Source organism: Thalassophryne amazonica, chromosome 8 (assembly GCF_902500255.1).
Source record: "Thalassophryne amazonica chromosome 8, fThaAma1.1, whole genome shotgun sequence".
NCBI classification, from domain to species: domain Eukaryota; kingdom Metazoa; phylum Chordata; class Actinopteri; order Batrachoidiformes; family Batrachoididae; genus Thalassophryne; species Thalassophryne amazonica.
In genome coordinates this window covers 54050756-54073261 of record NC_047110.1, presented here as the reverse complement: position 1 = coordinate 54073261, position 22506 = coordinate 54050756, and the positions used below count along the sequence as shown (strand labels likewise).

Genomic DNA, 22506 nt, shown 5'->3' with positions numbered 1-22506 from the left:
ATATGAAAGTTCTAATGTTGTTCTTGTACATAATCAAGCAAAGCACTTTGTATATATTCCATTTAACCTGACACGTGTGCCTGTTATAACTCGGTATGGTAAATGCAATTCTTGAATTATAAATACTTTGATGGTGAAATATTCTGTTTTTAATCAATGGTTTGTCTATGTTGTAGTTGGGGAACTTTAATAATCTTATATTCAAAGGAACCTAAGAACAAGATCTATGTCAATATATTTAATTGTCTAAGTATTTTAAATGCTCTATTAAATCCAGTGCTCTTGTTGTTCTTGGCAGTGGTCAGAAAAGACTTGCTGCATTCAAAATATAGTGCATTTTCATGAAGGATTCTATGAACCACACTAAAGATGCATAAAGAATAAAAGTGACTTATTTTAATGCAACATTTGTATCTTGTTGCCTCATCAAAAAGTACATTAAAACAACATAAATACAGCAACATTCTGTCAAATCACAGCAGATTTATGGGACATTTCTTGAGACAGTATGAAGGCAAATATGTGTTGCAGACAGAAATCCTACCTTTGGCTGTACAGGGGCAGCACAGTCCAGCATAACTGTTCAGGACTTCTCCCTCGTTTGGAGCCCATGAGGTTAAACTTCAGCATACACTCATAAGGCAGCTGACTGACTGCAATGGGAAACACCATCCTAAAAATAAAATATATTCATATTTTAATAGTTTCTCCCTGTTTTTTATATTTATACATATTTTATATTAAGCATGGGTCTGTAATAACAAGAACTGATAATCACTGTGTATGATGGCCCAGCAGATGAATACAGTCAGAAGCAACGTATTGATTTCTGAATCTTCTTTGTGATATTGTTCACATTTGAGGACAAAATGATACTCCCCACTCCACCTTCCTACTTGCTTGCATGTATTGTATATTGATGATAGCAACTCTTTTGTGATGATTCCTGTATGGTCAAATTGACCTTACTCTCTGCATATCATTGATAAATATGATGTATTAAAAAATGTGTGTTATTCCACTGGAGCCACAATTATTTTCCTTCATGTTTGGTACATCTTCACATGCTGTGGTACCATTCACTGTAAAGAAATAAAAAATAATCTGAAAACTAGAACTAGAATCATAACCAAAATAATTCTGTAAAAAATACATTTAAAAGATTTAAATGTCTTACAGAAAATGTAAATTAAAAATTTTACAGTATAAAAAGAATGTAATTTAAAAAAAAAAATTAATGTAAGAACAGGATATGGGCAGCCTTGAACTGGAGATATTCTGTTTGGAAAACAAGTAAACTACTTGTACCACCATTTTGTCACATATTGTCAGTTAGTCTGAAAATGAAATGAACGACAAAATTTAATTTGTCCCATTGCTTCACAGCAAGAAGGTCGTGGGTTTGCTTCCCACCTGGTCCTTTCTGTGTGGAGTTTGCACCTTCTCCCTGTGTTTGTGTGCTTCCTTCCTCTTCCAAAAACATGTAAATGAATACTTTAAACTGACCGTGGGTATAAATGTGTTTGTCTGTGTATGTGTGGCCCTGTGACAGACTGGTGTCCTATCCAGGGTGTACCCTGCCTCTTGCACTATGACTGCTGGGATGGGCTTCAGGTCTCCCAAAACCCTTGACTGGAGTAAGTGGGTATAGAAAAAGAATAAATTCTAAACAGTTTTTTTCTGAACTATTCATATTAACATACAAATATAATAAAAAATGTCTTAATATGCCAATATGATATAAAATTCATTATACTGGTAGTTCCTAGTGTAACAGCACAGTGGTGTAAACACTAAGCACACTTGTATTGCAAGCAAAATAACTCGGGTTGAATGTTGCCCAAGACCCATTGTCCTCATACAGTTGGAGTGGTGCTTGGAAAACCAGAAAAAACCCAGCATAGGATCTCTTGCCAAACCTGTGGTGGCCATGATCAAAATGGGAGCAGCATAATAAAATTTCAATGCATTTAAGTTGTACAGAAACCATTCATTTAAAAACCATATGGTACCATTAACTGTAGGGAAACAATGCTGTTGGAGTTTACTGGTTTCAAATCAAATAAAAAAAAATTACAATAGCAACAATTTTTTTTATTGTAAAAGTTGTTCTTTAAACATATTTACATATTAAATTGTTTTTAAACAGAATTATTCTGGCAACTGCAACAGAATTTTTATTTTTAACTCTTTTCACACTGTTGTAATATGAAGCATGAACCCATGTTGGAGAAGTTGTGCTTATGACTATAATATCATACAGTGCGATGCATCAGCTGTGCATATAAGAGTCATGGACAGAAAGACAGGATATCATATAACAGTCAACATAAGACAGGTCCCCATATAACACCCAAATATTTGCTTGGGGAAATAAATACATTCAAATATCCAAAGAAAGGAGAACCTGAAGGTGATTTTAGTGATGTGTCCTTACATGCGGTTACATTGGATCTTCGTTCCTTGTGACAGGGCAGTGCTGATATTTTCACAAACGGTCACCCCCGAAACATTCTTTTCTCCGTACATCAACACACACGAATGGAAAAGTGCTCATAACTAAAATGACAGGCAGAAAACAAAAATTAAATCTTTTTACAGGACTGTGGAAGTCATTTTGTTTGTGCACCAGTGCAAATGTGCATGCATGTAGATTTTGCAACAGAAGTGGAGAATTCCTCACTGCATGTGCAGAAATCATCATTTAAAGGTCAAATTATTTTAAAGAATATCACTTCTGAATACTGTAATATGTCCATTTTCAGAAAAAGTGTTTCCAGTGGGGCGAGGGTGGGGGGCATGTGTGCGTGCAAACATGCACACATACGTACGTGTCCATCCAGATGGGTTGAAGTCTGTAGAGAGCAGAGATGTTAAACTGCAGAGATTCACTGTTTTGCTCAACATCTCTGACTTGGGTTTGCAGATGACTGAGGACATCTCTCTGAGCCTGAGGGGAAGTTGTCAAAGAAGATCTGCAGCACTTTTAGCAGTGCATGGTTGAGCATGATAATGGCTAAGACAGAAGTTAAACATCATTTTAGACAAGTTTTTAAAGTTTACAGCACGTATTAAATAAAGGAGCATTGGATGGGTGCAACACATTGTTTTGTCACCTTTGCATTTTTATTAATAGAGATACAGGTATAAATATAGTCTACAAAATAATATTCTACATACTCATATTTCATCCTTTTTAAGTACAACAGCACAAAACTAGTGTTTATTTATCTCTGTGGTGCTAATACAGATGGCCCTTTAAATCTGTAGTGAGTGTGAAAATAGATCCATGGTTTTTAAAGTAGATTGTACCATAAGGTCTGAAAAAACGATGAAAACTAATGCTGGAAGTGAAGATTCTAATGAGCAAAAACTAAATTCTGGTCCTTGGAGCCAAAGTAATATTGTCTGTGTGCTACTCAATGGCAATGAATAAAAGTACACTGAAAAAAGAACTACATTTAAAAAGCGTTACAATTGTTAAAACCTGAATGAATTGAGCTTAAGTTTACAATGAGCTTAAGTTTAACTTACAAACTTAAGTTCAAACAACTTAATGTATTCAGGTTTTAACCACTGTAATGCTTTTTTTGTATATATACAGGTGGTTCAACTATTCTCTTTTTCAGTGTAGGAAGTATTAATCAACCTGATTATTTCATCAAAGAGGAGTTTGACTAATTCTGGGATGCTTTCCTCTCCCAAATAAAATTCCAGCTGTGTCCAAAATAATAGCACTGTGCTTAAAAAGAGAGTAAAGCTCAAAGTCCTTATAATAGCTTTTATTTCCAAACATGCAAACACATTGGGAACACTGCACATTCTATTCCAAATCAAAACATGAAGAAAAAAAAAATTGTCAAATTTGTTATTACTTTACAGAAAGTGAAGAAAAAGAAATAGTAAACTGTTCAAAAAATAGCATTGTCTGCATTTTTCTTTACAAACTCAAAAATTTACTGAACAAACTAAAAAATGCTTGAAGTTTTATTTATTTATTTATTTTTATTTATATTGCACCAAATCACAACAAAGTTGCCTCAAGGCACTTCACACAAGTAAGGTCTAACCTTACTTCAATAAATTCTGGCACTTGTGAACAGGTATTTCAGCCCAGGATGATTGGACTGCATTCCACAATTTTCTGCATTTTTTGGTTTTGCCTCAGAAACAGTATTAAGTTTCTATTGGATTGAGGTCTGGGGATTGGGCTGGCCACTCCATAATCGTATTGATCTGGAACCAAGATACTGCTCACTTGCTGGTGTGTTTGGGGTAATTTTCTTGCTGAAACACGAATTTCAAGTGCATTTCCTCTTCAGCATAAGGCAACGTGACCTGTTCAAGTATTTTGATGTATTCAAACTGATCCACGATCCCTGGTATGTGATAAATAGGCCCAACACCAGAGAATGAGAAACATTTCCCATGTCATGACTGCTCCACCATGCTTCACTGTCTTCTGTGGTTTGAATTTAGTTTTTGTGGGCTGTCTGACAACCTGTCTGCAGCCCCTAGACCCAAAAAGAACAATCTTGCTTTCAACAGTCCACAAAGTGTTGCACCATTTCATTTTAAGACAGTCAGTGTGTTGTTTGGCAAATTGTAATCTCTTCAGCATGTCATTTTTTTCAACAGTGGGACTTTGTGGGGGATTCTTGCCCATAACCTGGCTTCACATTGGCATCTTCTAATTGCTACAGTGCTCACAGGTAACTTTAGACCTTCTGCACCCTGGAGCTGATCATTGGCTGAGTCTTTGCCATTTTGACTAATCTTCAATCCATTTGAATGGTGTTTTGCCATTTTCTTCCACCTCTTTCTGTTTTTTTTTTGTGTTTTTGTTTTTTGCCATTCTAAAGCTTTTGAGATCATTATAACTGAGCAGTCTATAATTTTCTGCACTTCTTTATGTTTTCCCCTTTCCAATCAACTTTTTAACAATGTCTGGAACAATGAACAATGTCTGGAATGACCCATTTTACTCAGATTTTCAGAGAGAAATGCACAACAACCAGCATGTACAATATTTGCTGCCTTTATCATTAAATAAGGGCCACCTGTTTGACACCTGTTTTGTCATAGAAAGAAAAAAATGCAAACACTTTTTTTTTTGAACAGCATATTTGATCATTTTTTTCTTCATGTTTTGATTTGGAATATAATGTGCAGTGTTCCCACTGCATTTGTGTGTATGGATGTAAAAGACATTTGAAGGATTTTGAGCTTTAGTCTCTTTTTTAAACACACTGCTATTATTGTAAACACAATTGTATATAGAACGTTTGGGAAAATGCTCATTTTAACTGTTTGGATTCTACCAGTTAATGATGGTGGAAGGCTACTCTGTTAATTGTGTAAAAATACAATTTAAGATAAGACTTTATTGATCTCACAATGGAGAAATTCACGTTATGTCAGCTCTTAACAAAAACACAAGATGAGTGCGAGTAGAAAAAAATGTGCATCAAACAGAGTGTGCAAAGATAAAGCAATAATAATACTTGTAACAATACGATAAATAAGAAAATTAAGTAGAAATAAAATATATATGCATATATTTAATAGATGGGGTTTATCCCATTTCATTTGGAAGTGGGGTAAAATTTCCAGCGTAAAGAGTGGAGAGGGAGTGAGGGATTTGTATACCCCTTATACTTAAAACTCGAATGAAACAGGTTTCCCGCTTCTCATTAACTGGGAAACATCCACTCTTATTACATTTAAAGTGTGTCCAGAAAATGACCCTAAATCCTCAACAAGTGCCATAATTCCTGATATCCAGAATATTTTTTACAGTGTGGTTGAGTTCACTTTCTTGAACATAAAAACAAAAAAAAAACAAACTCAGAAGGTGCTTGCAGAATAGCTTTCTTAGTGCAATATTTAATTTGTGTCTTTTTAAACATGCATTTTTAAAAATCTTGCTGATAATATTTTACATTTGTCCACAATCCTTAAAGTTTCTCTGGTTAAGATGTGAGTCAGATATTGAAAGTAAAGAAAAGGATTTAAATAGCAACATTGTATTGTTCTGAATGTAAGACAGCATTTTTTCTCTTTTTGGAAATACATCTAAAAAAATAGAGGTCATGTTATAGTCAAGGTTTAGATTTTTACATGTCAATACATTCATAACAGCAGGTGGCGCCAAATACACATGTAACAAGACTGAAGCAACTTCCTCCTAACTTTTGGTAGAAGCATTTTGACAGTGTCAAAGTGATACTGGTGAGTGTGCTGTGTTTCTAATCACTGTATATTTGTTGTCAGCCGTGACGGCTATCAAACAGTCATGAAATATGGTGTGATGGAGTGTAAAGTTAAACGATGTTGAGCACAAAAACAAAAGCTGACCATGGTTCTAAAAGCAACCACTTAGTACAAGACAGATTGTCTGTTGTACCCCCGTCACACATAGCCGGAATCATGCAGAGTGGCGTTGGACTTAAGAATTGGCGCACATTCAAAAGGTGTCGGATTTCAGTTCCAAAACGTTCTGACAGCCATCTGCGGAAGTCAACACAGTTGGTCAAAATTGGCCGGCGGCCCTGAGTGTGATGCACATGTTCAAAACCCTCCGGGTGCTGTCAAGATGGGACACCTATCCAATGGCAGACCATGTGTTATCTGAGGACCATCTAACTGCAAATTACATATTCCGATGGCGGCAAAACGGGATCTGAAACAATTTGAGCACATATGAGGGAACCTCGAGATAGATCTGTCATGGTATGCCTGCTGGTATGACCTGCATGTGCCATGTACTAGAATGTCAACCACCTCCAGTGCAAAGGAACTGTTGAAATGTATGTGGCACGTTTCATCACAATAATAATTCTGAATTATTATCATGTACAGTGAATGTGAACAGCAGCTATCAAACCGAAAGCTCTGTGCGCTAATGCCTGCACGCTGTCGCAAATCTAAACAGGCTGTTATATCCACAATAGACCTTACAGCACAGATATTTGTCCATTCCTTCCCATGGGCAATGTAAATAATGTGAACTATTGTCTCCATCATAACACGGGCAGCTGCGCCTCCCCGTGGTGTGCAGTAATGTGTCATTGCACGCGACAGGCTCGGAGCTGGACAGATAACAGATTTTTACCTCCTAACTGTGGAGGAGATACAACACAGAGCTTGTGCCAGGCTGTTACACCATTAATAAACATGCATCTTACCTCCAGCAGCGGTCCAGGAGTGTTTCACAGTGCAAACGTGGACATGAAGCTGGGACAGCAGCCTGGGGTTAGAATCCTCTTGCCCAAATGAAAAAAATAATTCCATGTGGTAATCCAACCATCGTGGTGTCCAGAGTTGCGTTGTGCTCCTGAAGTGGGCAAACAAGAAAAAAGAAAGTTCCCTGGAAAGGCACTCTGAGGGACTGGATGGGCCAGTGCCAGCAAACTTTGGAGCGAAGCTGTCCAGTGGCAGGCGCAGACACGTGCCCATGCAGCGTTATGCACACACACAGCTGAGTGATAATTACAGCCATGCATGTGTGCGTGAGGAACACAGTGCTCCGGTCTGCTATCCAGACATTTGGAGATCGGGCAGTCTGCAGCGCCTTTTATGGCCATCTGACAGCAGTCTGGGTCATCTGCATACGCTCTGGATGCAATCTGACAGGTGTGGAAGAGGCAGTCTGTCTGCACTCCGACACTGCAGACCACGCCTCTTGACTGCATCAAATTATGACAATATTTGCCACATCTGGCATGCTTCCGGCACATTCTTGCTATGTGTGATGGGGGTATTAATGTGTGGTTAAATAAATAATATATAAAAGAGACACTGCCCATAAAATGAGCTTTTGTTAGCATGATTTTCAAATAAAAGCAATGTTTTTGTTTCAATTGGTGTTTTCAGGAAAAAATCCATCTTGCAAAAGAGTCCCATCTTATTTCAATATTGTCTTATGTTCAGAACAATAAAGGTAATTGAATTTCTTATTGTTATTGTTGTTATAATAATAATATTAATAATAACTACTCACCAGTTTCACAATCACCCATTTCATTATAATCCTGAAAAAGAAGAATCAGTTAACTCTGCAAAACTAGGAGAATATAAAAAAGAACCTCATTAAAAGATTTCACTGCACATTAATCAGGCTTTGTCATTTGGAATCTGTCAGATATGTGTGTTTACCAGATATCCAGGTTTGATTCTCTTCAGTTTGCTGAAAGCCTCCTCCAGCTCCACACACGAGACTCCACGCAGAAGGTAACAAATGGTGCAAGCACGGCCCACGAGCACGTTAACATTCTGCCCTGACTGAAGACATGACGACATCACAGTCAAGTGTTAAATGACTTCATTTTTAAATTCTATATGTGACCATTCTGATCAGGCCAACAAAACTGTATGCACCTTATACTTTAAAACAAAAGTGGTGCTCACTGGAGGGCAGTGCTCAAAAAAAAGTCTATAATGTTTACTTCTCTGATTTTTCAGCTCATTTAATATCTGACATTGTTTTCCAGCTCAGAGTCAATCAGAAGCAGCTTATCTAAGACTGCAATGGAAGATCAGCTTCCCCTAAAAGGTGAAAAAAAAATGGTCAAATATGTACAGTTTGTTACCATTTCATTGACTATAAATTCGTTAGAACACGTTCATCTTGAAGACGAGTTTGTTCCAAATCAGCGACTTATCACAAATTGACTGACTCCATTTTGTTAGCTTCTCATAAATCTTTGTCTCATATGGTCTGTGGTCAACGCATTTTCCTGTAGAAGCTGAGCGTCCATTGGAACTGCCTGGAAAGGTTTTTTTCATTGAGATAAAACGCGATGGCCATTGGATAAAGCCACAATTTTGTCCCGCTCCCCACACGCTGAGCATCTCTGGGGATGAATGGAGATGTGGGCAGGTCTGGACGATGGAGTTCTGCACAATGATTGGATGATCAGTCGAAAGGCTGAATCCCGTTTTGATTAACAGTTATTGGAATGTCAGAATTAGTTTCATATTCTTCATATTTATGCATTTATAAATTTACGTCAAAGTGTTTTGTGTGCACTCTAAATCAGTCTGTTAAAAAAGCGCACAGAGAATCACACTGGATGAGACATTATGCGAGAAGATCCGGGTGAGTTACTCTCTGCTTCGTTCTTCTGTAAGTGTTTAAAAGTCATTGCACGTTAAATAACGTCCCGGTTCGCAACACAACATCAAATTATTAATGATCATGATTATAACTCTATCCCGGCATATGTCATAATAATTAGTGGTTGCTGATGCATTTTATTCATGAAAATTAGTGACGGAAAAAATGAAGCGTTTTGAACCACTGAATCAATATGAAGCAATGGTTCAGTGTTTTGAAGCTTTGTTACAATGACATATGGCAACATCTGCTCGCCAATCTTCAAAATAACATTTGCATGGAACAGTGTCAGGAAAGTCAGGCTCTGTTATGTGTGTAATAATAAATGTTCTATGTGCTTCTTGAAATTTTTGATATTTGTTTAAAAACATGAATAATATTCTTGTAAAAGTAAGTCCCTTCAGCTGCTCCCTTGTTTTCACTCGGGGTCGCCACAGCAGATCCAAGGTGGACCTGCATGTTGATTGTGGCACAAGTTTTATGCTGGATGCCCTTACTGATGCAACTCCACATTACATGGAGAAACGGCGGGGGTGGGGAGTTGAACCGCTGTTCTGTCGAGATGAGGTGCGTCGTCAAGATGAGGTTCCTCGCGTAACTGCATATGTGTGCACTGAAAAAATTACTTGACGAAGTTCGCTTATTTTGATGGGCAAGTAAATGTATAAATTGTTCATCCAAACGTAGTAATGTATAAAAATCTACTCACTATAAAAGGATAAGTATTTTTAACCTGGAGTTAGCTTATTTCGACAGGCAAAATATACATATACATACATTTATGCTCCTAACGTAAAATACAGAAAATGTTTTACTTACTAGGCTATAAATACACTGAATACAATTAATAATAAAAAAAAAACTGACAGAAAAAACAACAACAACAAAAAAATAAAATGCGCAGTTGCACATCGAGCGAGTTACATCATCTCCACATATGCAGTTGCGCGAGGCACCTCATCTTGACTGGTGACGTCTAAGTCTGGGGTAGAGCGATGTGCTTATGCGCAGAATGCGCGACGCACCTCATCTCGACGGGACACAAGGAACCTTCCACACTGAAACTAAGGGCACTAACCACTCGGTGATTGTGCCGTCATAAAATACTGTATGTAATAGAGATAAAATTGTGAAATGCTTGTGCAACTAGGGACTGTTATGACCATTTTACATATCTGAATTTACATATAAATAAAGTGACAATGATGTAAGCCGACAATGAGCTTCCCCTCTTGGACAGATCAGCAGCCGCCACTGGATTCAATATTTCTATCAGGTGTAACACAGATGTTTACCTCTACATTTCTGCATTATATAGCAGATAAAAACGTTGCTGCACTTAAAATTAAATGATTTAATGGCACAGTCATAGAGATTGGTCATATTTAAAAGTTTATGTACTCATTGTTTTTAGTCCAGATTTGATTATTAAATTAACACATAAATTCACTTTCTAGACCTGATTAATGGTTATGACTTTTGTTATACTTGTACAGTGACCAAGCTCTGGAATCAATTACCAAATAACATTCACGATACGCAGAGCAAATCTTGTTACAGTTTCATATTTTAATCAATATATCATTTTGTGCTTATTACCAGATTTTATTATTATGTTGTAATTTTATGGCTGTATCTCACAATTCAGTTCTCTTTGCTTGCCTGTCAGTGGTGGGCACAGCTAACCAAAAAGTTAGCTCTGATAAGAGTTAAGCCGTGAACTGAAAAGTTAACTTTTATAAAGCTAAACCTATAAACCCCTAAGACATTTAGCTGAAGTTACAGATACAAGCTAAACTGCTAACTTTCAGTATTGACTTCAGTACACTAACAGCTACTGACAACAATGAACCAGCGCTTCTGTGTCAAATCAGCCCTCTCTCAGTAAAAGAGACCCGGTGACCAGAGTCTGACCACCGAGTGCCATCTACTGGCCAGTAAATGGCAGTGTTCATGGCAGTATGAACAGCATTTGCCACACATTCACTAAAAGTGCTGAATCCACTTAAACAGAATTTTCAGCTTTCAAATTGCCTTTTTTTTTTTTTTTTTTACAAATGGAAAAAATGACATTTACAAATAGATTATTTGAAAACCCACCACACATTTCAGTAAGTTGTGTGTTATACCGATCAACCAACCACTCATGTCAGGAAAATAATTTACCCACAATGCACTGCAGCATGTGCGTCTAAACACAAACCTTCAAAATGAGTGCATTACTTTAAAACTAAAACATATCGCTGATATTTTCACTTTATAAAACGACAGACGTGACATTAATTTAAATAACTTGTCCGGAATTACTTTGTTTAAAATTTTATACATAAGTAAAAAAACTGTCTGCCTGTGCATGACTTGGGTGATATGCCGGAGAGTCTGTATGGTGTGAAAAGAAATGATTTTTTCTCCCTTTTCCTTTCTCTGTGGTAGTCAGCTTTTCGCTGCCTGCAGAGGATAGAGCTGTACTGCTCATAGCTGTCTGTCTGCTACAGAACATGTAACAGGCAGCCACTAAAATCTTTGATTTAAGACTTTGCAAATGTTTTTAACTGTTAAACCTGACCTCTAGTAATACTGTGAGAAATCTTGGAGTCATTTTTGATCAGGATATGTCATTCAAAGCGCATATTAAACAAATATGTAGGACTGCTTTTTGCATTTACGCAAATCTCTAAACGAGCTTGCTTCATTGCATAGGATTTAAGGCATTGAAAAAGTTTCTAATGCAGAATCATGGTAACTTTGGAGGCCCATTTAGTTACTGCCAGTGTGAAAAAGTGAAGCATGTGGACAAAAGACATCGGGGGAATATCTGCCACTGGCCATGTGCAGGTCGACCGAATGGCAACATAAAAACCCCTGAATTTTCTGCTGAAGAAATGTGATCCGACAGTTTTCAGTCATTTAATCCTGTTATCAGCATTACAGTTAGCTGTGTTACCCCTCCCCCCATTAACTGTGCCTCACTCTTACAATTTCATACACAATTAGACAAGAAATATTTTTTGCTGACTGTGTTTAGCCTGGTTTGATTTCATGTCAAGTTGTCATTAGTCAGTGTAATTTTTTGTCACTGAGCTTGAAACAGTAATTATCACCTGCACCTTTTTTGAAATATAAAATGTGATTTTTTTTTATTTTGATAATGAATTTCTTATAAACGTACCATTAAATGTTCACTGCAAATCTCTGAATGCTTTTTGGGAATTCCAGATTGTCCCGTCGGCCTCATTCCTGTGGATTGCTTTTAACCAAAGCTTGCTTTGGTGCGCATTGTTGGGAAATCTGTAGAATGTTTAGGCACAGAACAAAGTCACCTCACAAGCCTGTTTTTTTTGTTTGGTTTTTTTTGGGTCTGTGTACAGCGCATCTTATGTGGAAAACGTGCGTTATTCCAAATTCCTTATGCCTCATTCCAAAATGGATGAAATTCATTTTTTTCCTCAAAATTCTACACACAATACCCCATAATGACAATGTGAAAAAATGTTTTGGATATTTTTGCAAATTTGTTAAAAAAAAAGAAATATACATGTACATAAGTATTCACAGTATTCATTTTAATAAACCAACTTGCCTTTTGAAGTTTCCAAATTTCTGTGCGTTGCCCATGATCTTGCCAAAGTCAATGTGGAACATGTGGCCACTGTGCTTCAGCATGATGTTGTCATTGTGGCGGTCACAGATTCCCAAGATGAAGGTGGCCACACACCAGCCTGCACACGAGTGGAGGAAGTTCATCACGGCCTACACCCCCCCACACACACACACACACACCCACACACTGGGAGGTCAGACAAAACAGCTAAAATACATAATTTTAAAAGATATCTGTAAGCATAATATTAACCTTCTCGTAGTTCTCTTCTGTTTTATTCCACATGTGGAACCATTTTTCCAGTGTGTCCTCTCGTAGAGTTCCAACCAAACCCCACTCCTGGTGAATCTTCGCCAAAGTTACAGCCTCTGAAACCACTTCAACCAGACCTGACAACCACACAGCAAACAAAAATACATATCCACATACAAATGAGGGAAGATTAAAATATAAGGCAAAATTAAAATATAAATAAATTCATTTATTCACTCATTTTCTGCTGCTTATTCAGCTGCATGTCATGGTGGCAGTAGAAGAATAAAAAAAAGCTCATCCCACACCTCCATGGTGACTCATATCATTTTCCATGGACTCTCAAAACTCCACCCATACTCAAGGTTGCAGTCCTTCTGGCCTGCCTGTATCATCCTCTGATTCCGGAGACCTCGGTGCCAAACAGACACAAATGTCCTTCTTCGATCTACCCTCGCCGCAGGTGTCCACCAGAGGGTTCTTGGCTTGCCGCCATGACAAGCACAGGCTGGTCACAGCTCAAAGCAGCTGAATCAACAATGGAGGGCTTGAACATGGACCACTCTGATTCCATGTCCATACTTCTCTGGAGATGTGAACTGAAGGATGTCCAAGTACCAAGTGTACTTTTGAAAACCCTTGTGCTCAAACAAGGTGTTTGTGATAGACAATCAATGACCATCACAGACGTCCACCAACACCACTCGTTTTTCCCAATGACCCACCTTCAATTTTCTCTATCAGAGCACACATGAGCATTGATGTCCACCAGTAGAACTAAAGAGTACCCACCAAGAACCTTTTCCAGTATCCCACTAAGAGTCTTCAAGAAGGCTGGGTACTCTGCAGTGCTGTTTATTGCAGAGACAACAGTCAGATTCCTCTCTGAGACAAACGCGCATTGAGACAGCCCTCGCATTCACTAGGGAGAACTCCAAAATGAAGCTACGATAAATAAATAAATAAGGCGCATCCATGCAGTACATATGGCTATGTCCAAGGTTTTGTTGTTGTAAAGATATTAAATTAGAGCCAGAAGCAAGTAATGAATATGAGCTTATTGCAATAACTTAAAGGGAATTACATACAAACTATGGTTTGTGACGTTTGCGTGATTCCTCCATTTTCAAGAGACCAAAACTAAGTGGAAAATTGACTTCTCATTTGTTTCACAGCACAGTGTGTGTTGTTCCCCCATTATTTCATTCTCATTCAGCAGATAAAAGGTTGTGTGCTGATGCCAAATGTTACACAGTAGTGTGCATTTCATGAAAATCATAAGAAGTGCAAAGAGTATTTCACAGTGTGGTGAATCTGTCTAGAGCATGTTTCCCACCTCAAGGAGAGGAGAGAGGGAAGCCAAGGCCACCAAGGCATTCATCAGAAATTTCTTATGTGCACATTCACAAGCAAACCTCAGTCACCTGGTGAATGAGGCCATAAACAGCCATACACGGTCACTCGGAATTGCCCAGCCATTTTTTTTTCTGAGGTTGGCTGAGTGCCATAAGTCATTGTGACTAGTAATATATGAGTATTAATGAAGACCGAGAAACAAGTTTTACTTATGGTGGATGACAAAATTTGAGTTGCGTAGTCTATGGAATTGATTAGAGTAAACACGTATACATTGCGGTCTCAGTCTTGCTTGTATTACTGTTTTAAGTTTATCGATGGCTGTCTTTGTGCTGCTTTGTACATTTCTGAGTCAACAGATGAATATGAAGAAAAAATTCAAACTGACCCTGATCCTTGCCTGTAGAGAGACATCTGAAAGTGACCATACACATATCCATTCCCTCAGGAGCCAAATCCGATCCATAGCACGGACTATCTGAAGCACCAGCATGGTCCTGACGCAGGTTGTCTCCTGTCTGAGAATATGCACAATCACATGCCTCATGTAAACTGCAGCTTTAAAACACGTCAAAATCAAATCAAATTTTAATATATAGCGCCAATTCACGATGAAATTGTCTCAGGCGCTTCACACACATAAAAAAAACAAAATTAAAACACAATAAAAAGACGACCATAAAAGAAAGACAACCATAAACGAATACAAGAATAAAACACATAACACTAATGATAAAACAGGGAAAACAAATGAGTCTTTAACGTGACTTAAAAGTCTCCACAGTATCAGACTGCCTAATGTGTGCCGGGAGATTCGCTTCCACAGAGCTGGGGCACGGTAGGAGAAAGCTCTGTGATCGGCAGACTTTTTATTCACCCTGGGAACCACAGACGTCCTGCACCCTAGAACGCAGGGCCCGAGCCGGTACATAGGGGCTTACCAGGTCAGATAGGGAGGTGCAAGTCCATGAAGCAATTTTATAACTAATAACAGTACTTTAAAATCCAATCTTACAGGGAGCCCAAAATGGGCATAATGTGGTCAAACTTTCTGCTTTGTGTCAAAGTCTGGCAGCAGCGTTTGAAACCAGTTGAAGAGCCCTAAATCCTGGACTGCGTAGCCAGAAAATAGAGCATTACAATAGTCCAATCTAGAAGAGACAATTCATGAATCAAAGTCTCAGCATCAGCCATAGACAGGATGGGACGATCTTCTCTATAATTTCGGCAAATGGAAGAAAGCAGTCCTCGTAATGTCTCTAATGTGGAGATCAAAAGGACAACATAGGATCAAAAATTACCCCAAGGTTCCTCACTTTATCCGTATGATGTATACACACCGAACCTAAGCAAAGTGCTAGCTGATCAAATTGACTGCCGATACCTCGCTGGACCAAGAACATAACTTCATCTTATCAGAATTTAAAAGTAGGAAGTTACTAGACATCCAACTTCTTACTGATGCAAGGCAATCTTCCAAAGATTTTATGTGAATGAATTACCAGCAGTTATTGGCCTGTACAATGGAGTGTCATCAGCATAGCAATGAAAGGGAATCCCAAAGTGCCGCAGTATATTCCCAAGGGGTGCTACATAAAGGGAAAAAAAGCAGGGGGCCTAAAACGGATCCCTGCGGAACCCCAAACTTCATGTCCTTACGATCAGAGTAGGTGCCATTACACAATAACACAGTAAGAACAACTGGACAGGTATGACATCAACCAGGCAACAGTTCCAGTAATCCCAAAGTGATTCTCCAGCCTATTGAGTAAACTATGATGATCCACAGTATCAACGCAGCACTAAGATCCAGCAGCACCAAGACTGTAGTGGTATCTGAGTCCCATTGCTTGCAAAGGTCATTCACTACTTTAGTAAGTGCTGTCTCTGTGGAGTGATTATTTCTAAAAGCAGACTGCAGTGGCTCCAAAAGATTATTCTCAAGTGAGTAGTCCCACGAGCTGTCGCGAAAACCACTTTTTCCAGGATTTTGGAACAAAATATAGATTTGATATCGGCCTATAATTCTTCATACACTAGGGTCGAGATTGGATTTCTTAACGTACTGGTTTAATCACTGCAGACTTTGAAACATTTAGGAACAGGTCCAGAAGTGAATGAGAGATTTATAATTTCCAGCACAGTGGTCCAAGATGGCCACAGGTCCTTAAACAGTTTGTTTGGTATAGGATCAAGTAAACAGGTTGTGCTTTAGTAGACGTCATGAGCTTCGTCAGCGCGCCTAGTGAGATACATCAAAATCTGTAAATCTGGGTAACACATTAGTACAAGTTTGGATTCGGAAGACAGAAAGCCTGATGCCCCATAGTGGGTGTTTGCTTGGGGTCTTTGAATCATGACTTGTTAGCGCCCCTTCACACATAACACAATTGAAGCAGACGAGCACATGAAGGAGGAATGGCATGCCATTTGTGAAAAATCGGAGCTGCCTCAAATGCATCGTACACCTGTCACCACAACCTTTCAAACACACAAGCAGCTGAAAGACAGCGAATGCCCTGCACATGCTCATTTGGTCCCCCTCTCAGCAGGTGTCGGCCATATTCCAGTTGCCCGCACCCGAACATCCAACATTGCTCGCTGGACACTTAGAAAAGGCAGGGCTATTCAAGCTGTATGATAGTAGACATCTAAGTGTCTAAGTGCAATACGAGTGTGGCGTCACCAAGCAACACACACGGGTGTAACTGTACCCAACTCCCCCCCAACACACACAAATGGTGTGTGAAGTGTGTCGTCATTGTCTGCTCCCCCTCAACACAAATTGCTTGTGGAGCGTGTCGTTCCTCCCAACAAACACACACACACACACACACACACACACACACACACACACACAGCCACACAATGAATCCAACATTGTCAGCTGCGGCTGGGGGTCCCGGAGTGCAGTCGCTGTCGGACCACCTGACCTCTGTGGACTGCAACTCAGCTGGAGAACATACAATGCACATGTGTGGGCAGGTGCTCATGCCCTCATGAGGACCGGCCAGCGTAGTTTACATGACAGACAGAAAGAGTGGAAATTAATTGTCAGGCCGTTACATTCTTCAGATCTGGACAGATGACAGAGCCATTTTGTCCAATGGTGCATATGCAAGTTGTTCTGAGGTACTTGATAAATATGAAAATAACATGTGATGTGAGTGCACCGCTGACATTCAGTCCCTGTTTAGCTTATGCTAGCTGAATGCTGTGTAGTAATCACTAATAACTCAGTGGCCTCTGTGTGTGTGCGCGTGTAGGCCTGCGTGGTGTATAGCTTCGATCATGGAGAAATTGGGAAGAGCTGACATTTGCCATTTGGTATTCTTATGTATTTGGGTCAAAGATAAACGCAGCAAAACGAAAGTTGATAGGACAAATATTTTGTGAGGAATTAGCAGTATTTTTTCTAATCAGTAAACAACGGACATTGTGCTGCAATGCACCATGGGAGTTCAGGGTTTTTAATGTTCAATAACATTAACAGAGTTAGTATTATTGATTTATTGGGTTTTTGTAGTTCAATTGGTTTAGTCAGTTTAGTTAAGTACCATGTTGCTGTTACCATGAGTGAGTTAAGTGTTATGTTGCTGGTACCATGAGTGAAATGTGTATTGCATTTGATGTCTTCTGGCATGTCTCTGTGTCTTAAAATAGAAGCACCTGCTCACGGCAGAATACGGAAAAGTCCTACATTTCTAAAAACATTCTAGACTCACACGCCATTCCAACTTGTTATAGAAATTTTGCATAATTTATTACCATCCTTGAAAAGGGTCAGCTACCTATTTTATAAACACTACCCAATCTAGAGCCCGTGGATCCCCATGGGCAATACGCTAGTTTCTTTATATTTGTAAATTGCTCACCCTGTTTTTCTAACTTTTACCCAGTGAATCCATACCATGTATGTAGTCCTCATATATACAGTATTAGGTTAAAATGATTACTGCTCTGACTACAAGAATAGATTTTTCTTTGGAAAACTGCTGTGAGTAAAACTAGCATGAGCTCTCTGAGCATTCCTCTGACAAACATCCACTCTGCAGTTTACTGTCTTCTGTGTTGGGCTGGATGCCCTGTTTCTTTTGGCTGTGCTTCAAAGCTGAAATTGGGTGAACTTTGACAGCGGTGCACTGACACCAAGCAGCGGTGCAGCCGACCTCTGTGGCGGGAGGGAACCATTGAAAATAATGGGTTTTGCATGTTGCTTTGTGTGTCTGTTGTGAAAGGCATCAGTTTGACCAGCTGGTGCTTGGCCTGGGTTTGTGTGTCATACATCATATGGACAAAATGAGGAACATTGGGGTAATTTTTGATCCCACGCTGTCTTTTGACCTCCACATCAGGGATGTTACTAGGACTGCTTTTTTCCATCTGCGAAATATAGCGAGGATCCACCCCATCCTGTCTATGGCTTATGCTGAGACCCTGATTCATGCTTTTGTCTCTTCTAGACTAGATTATTGTAATGTTCTATTTTCAGGGTTACCACAGTCCAGCATTAGGGGTCTTCAGCTGGTTCAGAACACTGCTGCCAGACATTTTACATGTAGCAGAAGGTCTGAACATATCACACCCATTTTGGCATCTTTGCACTGGCTCCCTGTCTCTGTGAGAGCAGATTTTAAGGTTTTGTTATTGACTTATAAGGTTGTTCATGATCTGGTGGAACTTTACGTGCCGGCCCGGGCTTTGCGGTCACAGGATACGGGACTTCTCTGTGTTCCCAGGGTGAAGAAGAAGTCAGCAGGTCAAAGAGCCTTTTCTCATTGTGCATCCACCCCGTGGAACAGTCTTCCTGCGACCGTGAGGCAGTCAGAGTCCGTGGACATTTTTAAGTCAAGATTGAAAACCCTTTTTTTTTTTCCTCTCATATTTTTTTATCTGTTTTATTCTTTTACTTCTGTTTTTAATTATGTATTTGAAATTTTTTATTCATTTTTTAATTATTTATATAAATTGTTCCATATAAGGTGCCTAGAGGCGGCTTTTGCTGTGATTTGGTACATTATAAGCTTATTAAATTGAATTGAAAGGCCTTATGGTCCCTTCACACATAGGACGAATAAGTACAACTCAGGGCAACTCACGGTGAACCAGCTCGTATTCATCTGCACCACATCATGCCGCTGATGTGAAGAACAATAAAATAAAAACCAGCTGTATAGTTAGTGAATATCATTGGGTTGATATAAATAATACATAAAAGGGGACACAATAAAGAACTCCTGGTGAAATAACCCTGATTTAAAAAAAGTCACTCATGGGATTTGAACCCACAAGCTCTAACTTCCAGACAGAAAGTTTACCACTACTCTACCATCACCTGTAATCACTGGGGGAAAATGCCTCAAAACAGCAAAGATATGGACGAGGTGCACTGTGTCCGGCCACTGCAGCCCAGCGCAAAGGTGAAAGATGTTTTATATATTTCCACGTGAGGACAGCGCAGGCAGAGACGCGTCTCACGGCAGAATGTTGTCAGTTTATGTCCTTCCAAACACGGAAGGTGTTCTCAAGCTGGGACGTCCAGGAGCTGAGATCTTTACAGCCACGGCTTTGAGCAGACACGACCCACCTTGTCCGGTCAGTGCACAGACCAATGCGTCACTCTGTTATGTAATTGCCGTATGTAGGTATTGTCGTAATTATTTGTATAACTGTCCTGGCAGTGGTTTCTGTGTGTCAGTGTGCTGTGATCAGCTGACAGGCCCCTCCCTGTGCTGTGTGCACTCAGACCTTGCTATCCGGCCCCCATGTGATCAAATCTGTACATACATATAAGCATTTATGCAAGTGTGCTCCCCCAAGTACGCCAGATGTGTTGGGGGGTGGGGGGGGGGGGTGCGACAACGCACACAAGTGCAAGACACATGCACCACATGTGTGGCTTTTTGCAACTCCACACCCGTGTGGGCACTTAGACAAATTTCACATCCACATTGACAGTGATCATCTGCTGACTGTTTTCGTGATGATAGAAAATGTGTGGCCATTTGCACTAAGTGCCAAGCAAGCGGTGTTAGATGGTGTGTGCAAATAGTTGTAGCAACAGGTGTACGAGGCATTAGAGGTAACTATGTTTTTACACATTTTGCATACGATTCCTGCTTCATGCATACTTCTTGCACAATTCAACCACATTCGCACTGTGTAAAAGGGTCCTTAAGTTTGTGCTTCTGTTGTGACCTCCTTTGTAAGGGCAAAAGCACAGACAATTTTTTTCTGATGTGGAAATAAAGTTCTGTTTTAATATAAACCTTGCAGATGACACTGATGTTCTTGGCCAGAGGGTCAGTACCGATGAAAGAGATTCCCAGGGGAGCAGCATTGGAATTGTAGAACTTACAGGTCTAGAAGTAAGACATGAAAGTAGTAAACACTTGCACAGCATGCGAGAGAATATTAAATAGCAACGGAATAATCATGTAGTATTCTTACATCCATGTCCACCCCATTTATGTGGACTGCAGGATCCAACGGTAGACGACAGCTGATCCCATCTTTAAAGAATTCACTGAACTTATTCTTTTCATGCTTCAAAATTTTCTGCAAAAGAACAAATTGAAGCTGGAACTGAAAAATACACAATTTGGATGAAGAAGCAATCTGAATTGATGACTGTGGGCTGATGAGTGTTTTCAGACCTTTCGTTGAGGCTTCTCAGCATCACGAACTTTAACAGCCACCTGCATAAGAACAGTGACCAGGCGGGTTTCGTGCTCTAACTCCTGCCTCAGTGCTCTGCCACAGCAGAACCACAGAGCGGCCCGCACTTTACTCAACCAGCTCCGGTATACAGCACCATGCTGGGCATCCAACAGCAACCTGCCAGCACAAAAATTGCTGAGCATCAAAATATGCAAAATAATCAGCAACAAATGATTTTTCCATTCAGTGAAACAGAAGTCTAACTAATTATTCAAGTTAATATATTGCATGTTTCAAGCTTGGATAACTTAACTGACAGGACAATATTTACTTTTCATGGTGGTTTCGGCCTCGGGCCGTCATTGTGGGACAGGGATTGTAGGGAATAATGTTCTCCATCGTTACGGCTGTCCCACTTCTGGGGACAGCCTGCACAAACACACCATCACTTCTAATGGAAAAATGGTATACTGTTTTTGTTTTTCAATCACTGAAGCAATCATGAAAAGTGCAGTTTTTTTTCAGTTCCCAGTGGAGACAGGAAGACAAGGAAATTGGGAGAGGTTGTGTCAATACGTTTTACCGAGATTTAATGTTAATATGATACTGGGGCTGTCCCCAGAAGTACATCATATGTGTCATATGCTCTTTCAGTTTAAACCCTTTATCACCTACCCTTAAACGAGACTACGGTTCCCTATTGGGCTGCCGAAAGGCAGCATTCAAGCTGACGCCGTCCTAGTGCAAAATCAAGGGTTGACTCAAACTATACAATTTACGATATTTACTACATTAAAATTAATCTATTTTTAGAATCAAGTCTCTGCTTTGATTTGTTTTTTCCTCCATGCAACGCGTTTCTGTGTCCTGTCTGCACTCTGCAGAGGGGGAGGGGGGCAGTGTGTTTGAGTGTCTTCTGTTTTTTTCCAAAATTTCTCCCCAAATCTATTTCTGAGGACGGCATGACATAAATGCGCTGATAACACCTTCTTCTCAATCAGGTCATGTTTCCACATAAATATACAAATTCTTGTGTGTTCCTACTCAGAGACTGCAAACCAGGGGTGACTCCAGACGGAAAGAGGCTGTTGTGGGGGTGACGTGCCCCCCATGATTAAAGGTCCACTTTTGAAGGCATTTTTTCATATTACTACTCCTTATAATAATAATAAAAAAATAATAATTACAATAATTTTAACAATTAAAATTTTTAAATCAGTATTAAGTTTTACTATAGGTCTGGACTAAGTTTAATTGATGAGCCATATATTAAAAAAATAGTAACTTTATCTTTTCTGCATAACTAAAGTGGTATGTGAAGCAATATCTTTTTTAATGTAATGTCAAAGGTTGAGCATTACTGGGTATGATTGGGGTACTAATTTTAAAGTCAGGTCAGTCAGCAAGAGGGAAAGCCAAAAATCTGAAAATGATTATGGCTCTTGTGGGGGCCTTGAATGGCCACCAGATCCCCTGGTGACAAAGGTCCACTTTCACCAAAAAAGGACCCCCCCAACTG

General features: G+C 39.4%; 1 protein-coding gene and 1 long non-coding RNA gene across 2 annotated transcripts in view; one reads left to right on the top strand and one right to left on the bottom strand.

Annotated features, from left to right (window-relative positions):
- pik3c2g (phosphatidylinositol-4-phosphate 3-kinase catalytic subunit type 2 gamma) overlaps positions 1-22506 on the bottom strand; it is a 124096-nt gene that overhangs the window by 46561 nt on the left and 55029 nt on the right. The window contains 3 exon segments of the mRNA XM_034176285.1: positions 20597-20689; positions 20778-20885; positions 20984-21164. Of these exon segments, the coding sequence (XP_034032176.1) occupies positions 20597-20689; positions 20778-20885; positions 20984-21164 (382 nt within the window).
- The window catches only part of LOC117515636, a 402159-nt gene that overhangs the window by 348231 nt on the left and 31422 nt on the right, over positions 1-22506 (top strand). The window lies entirely within an intron of this gene.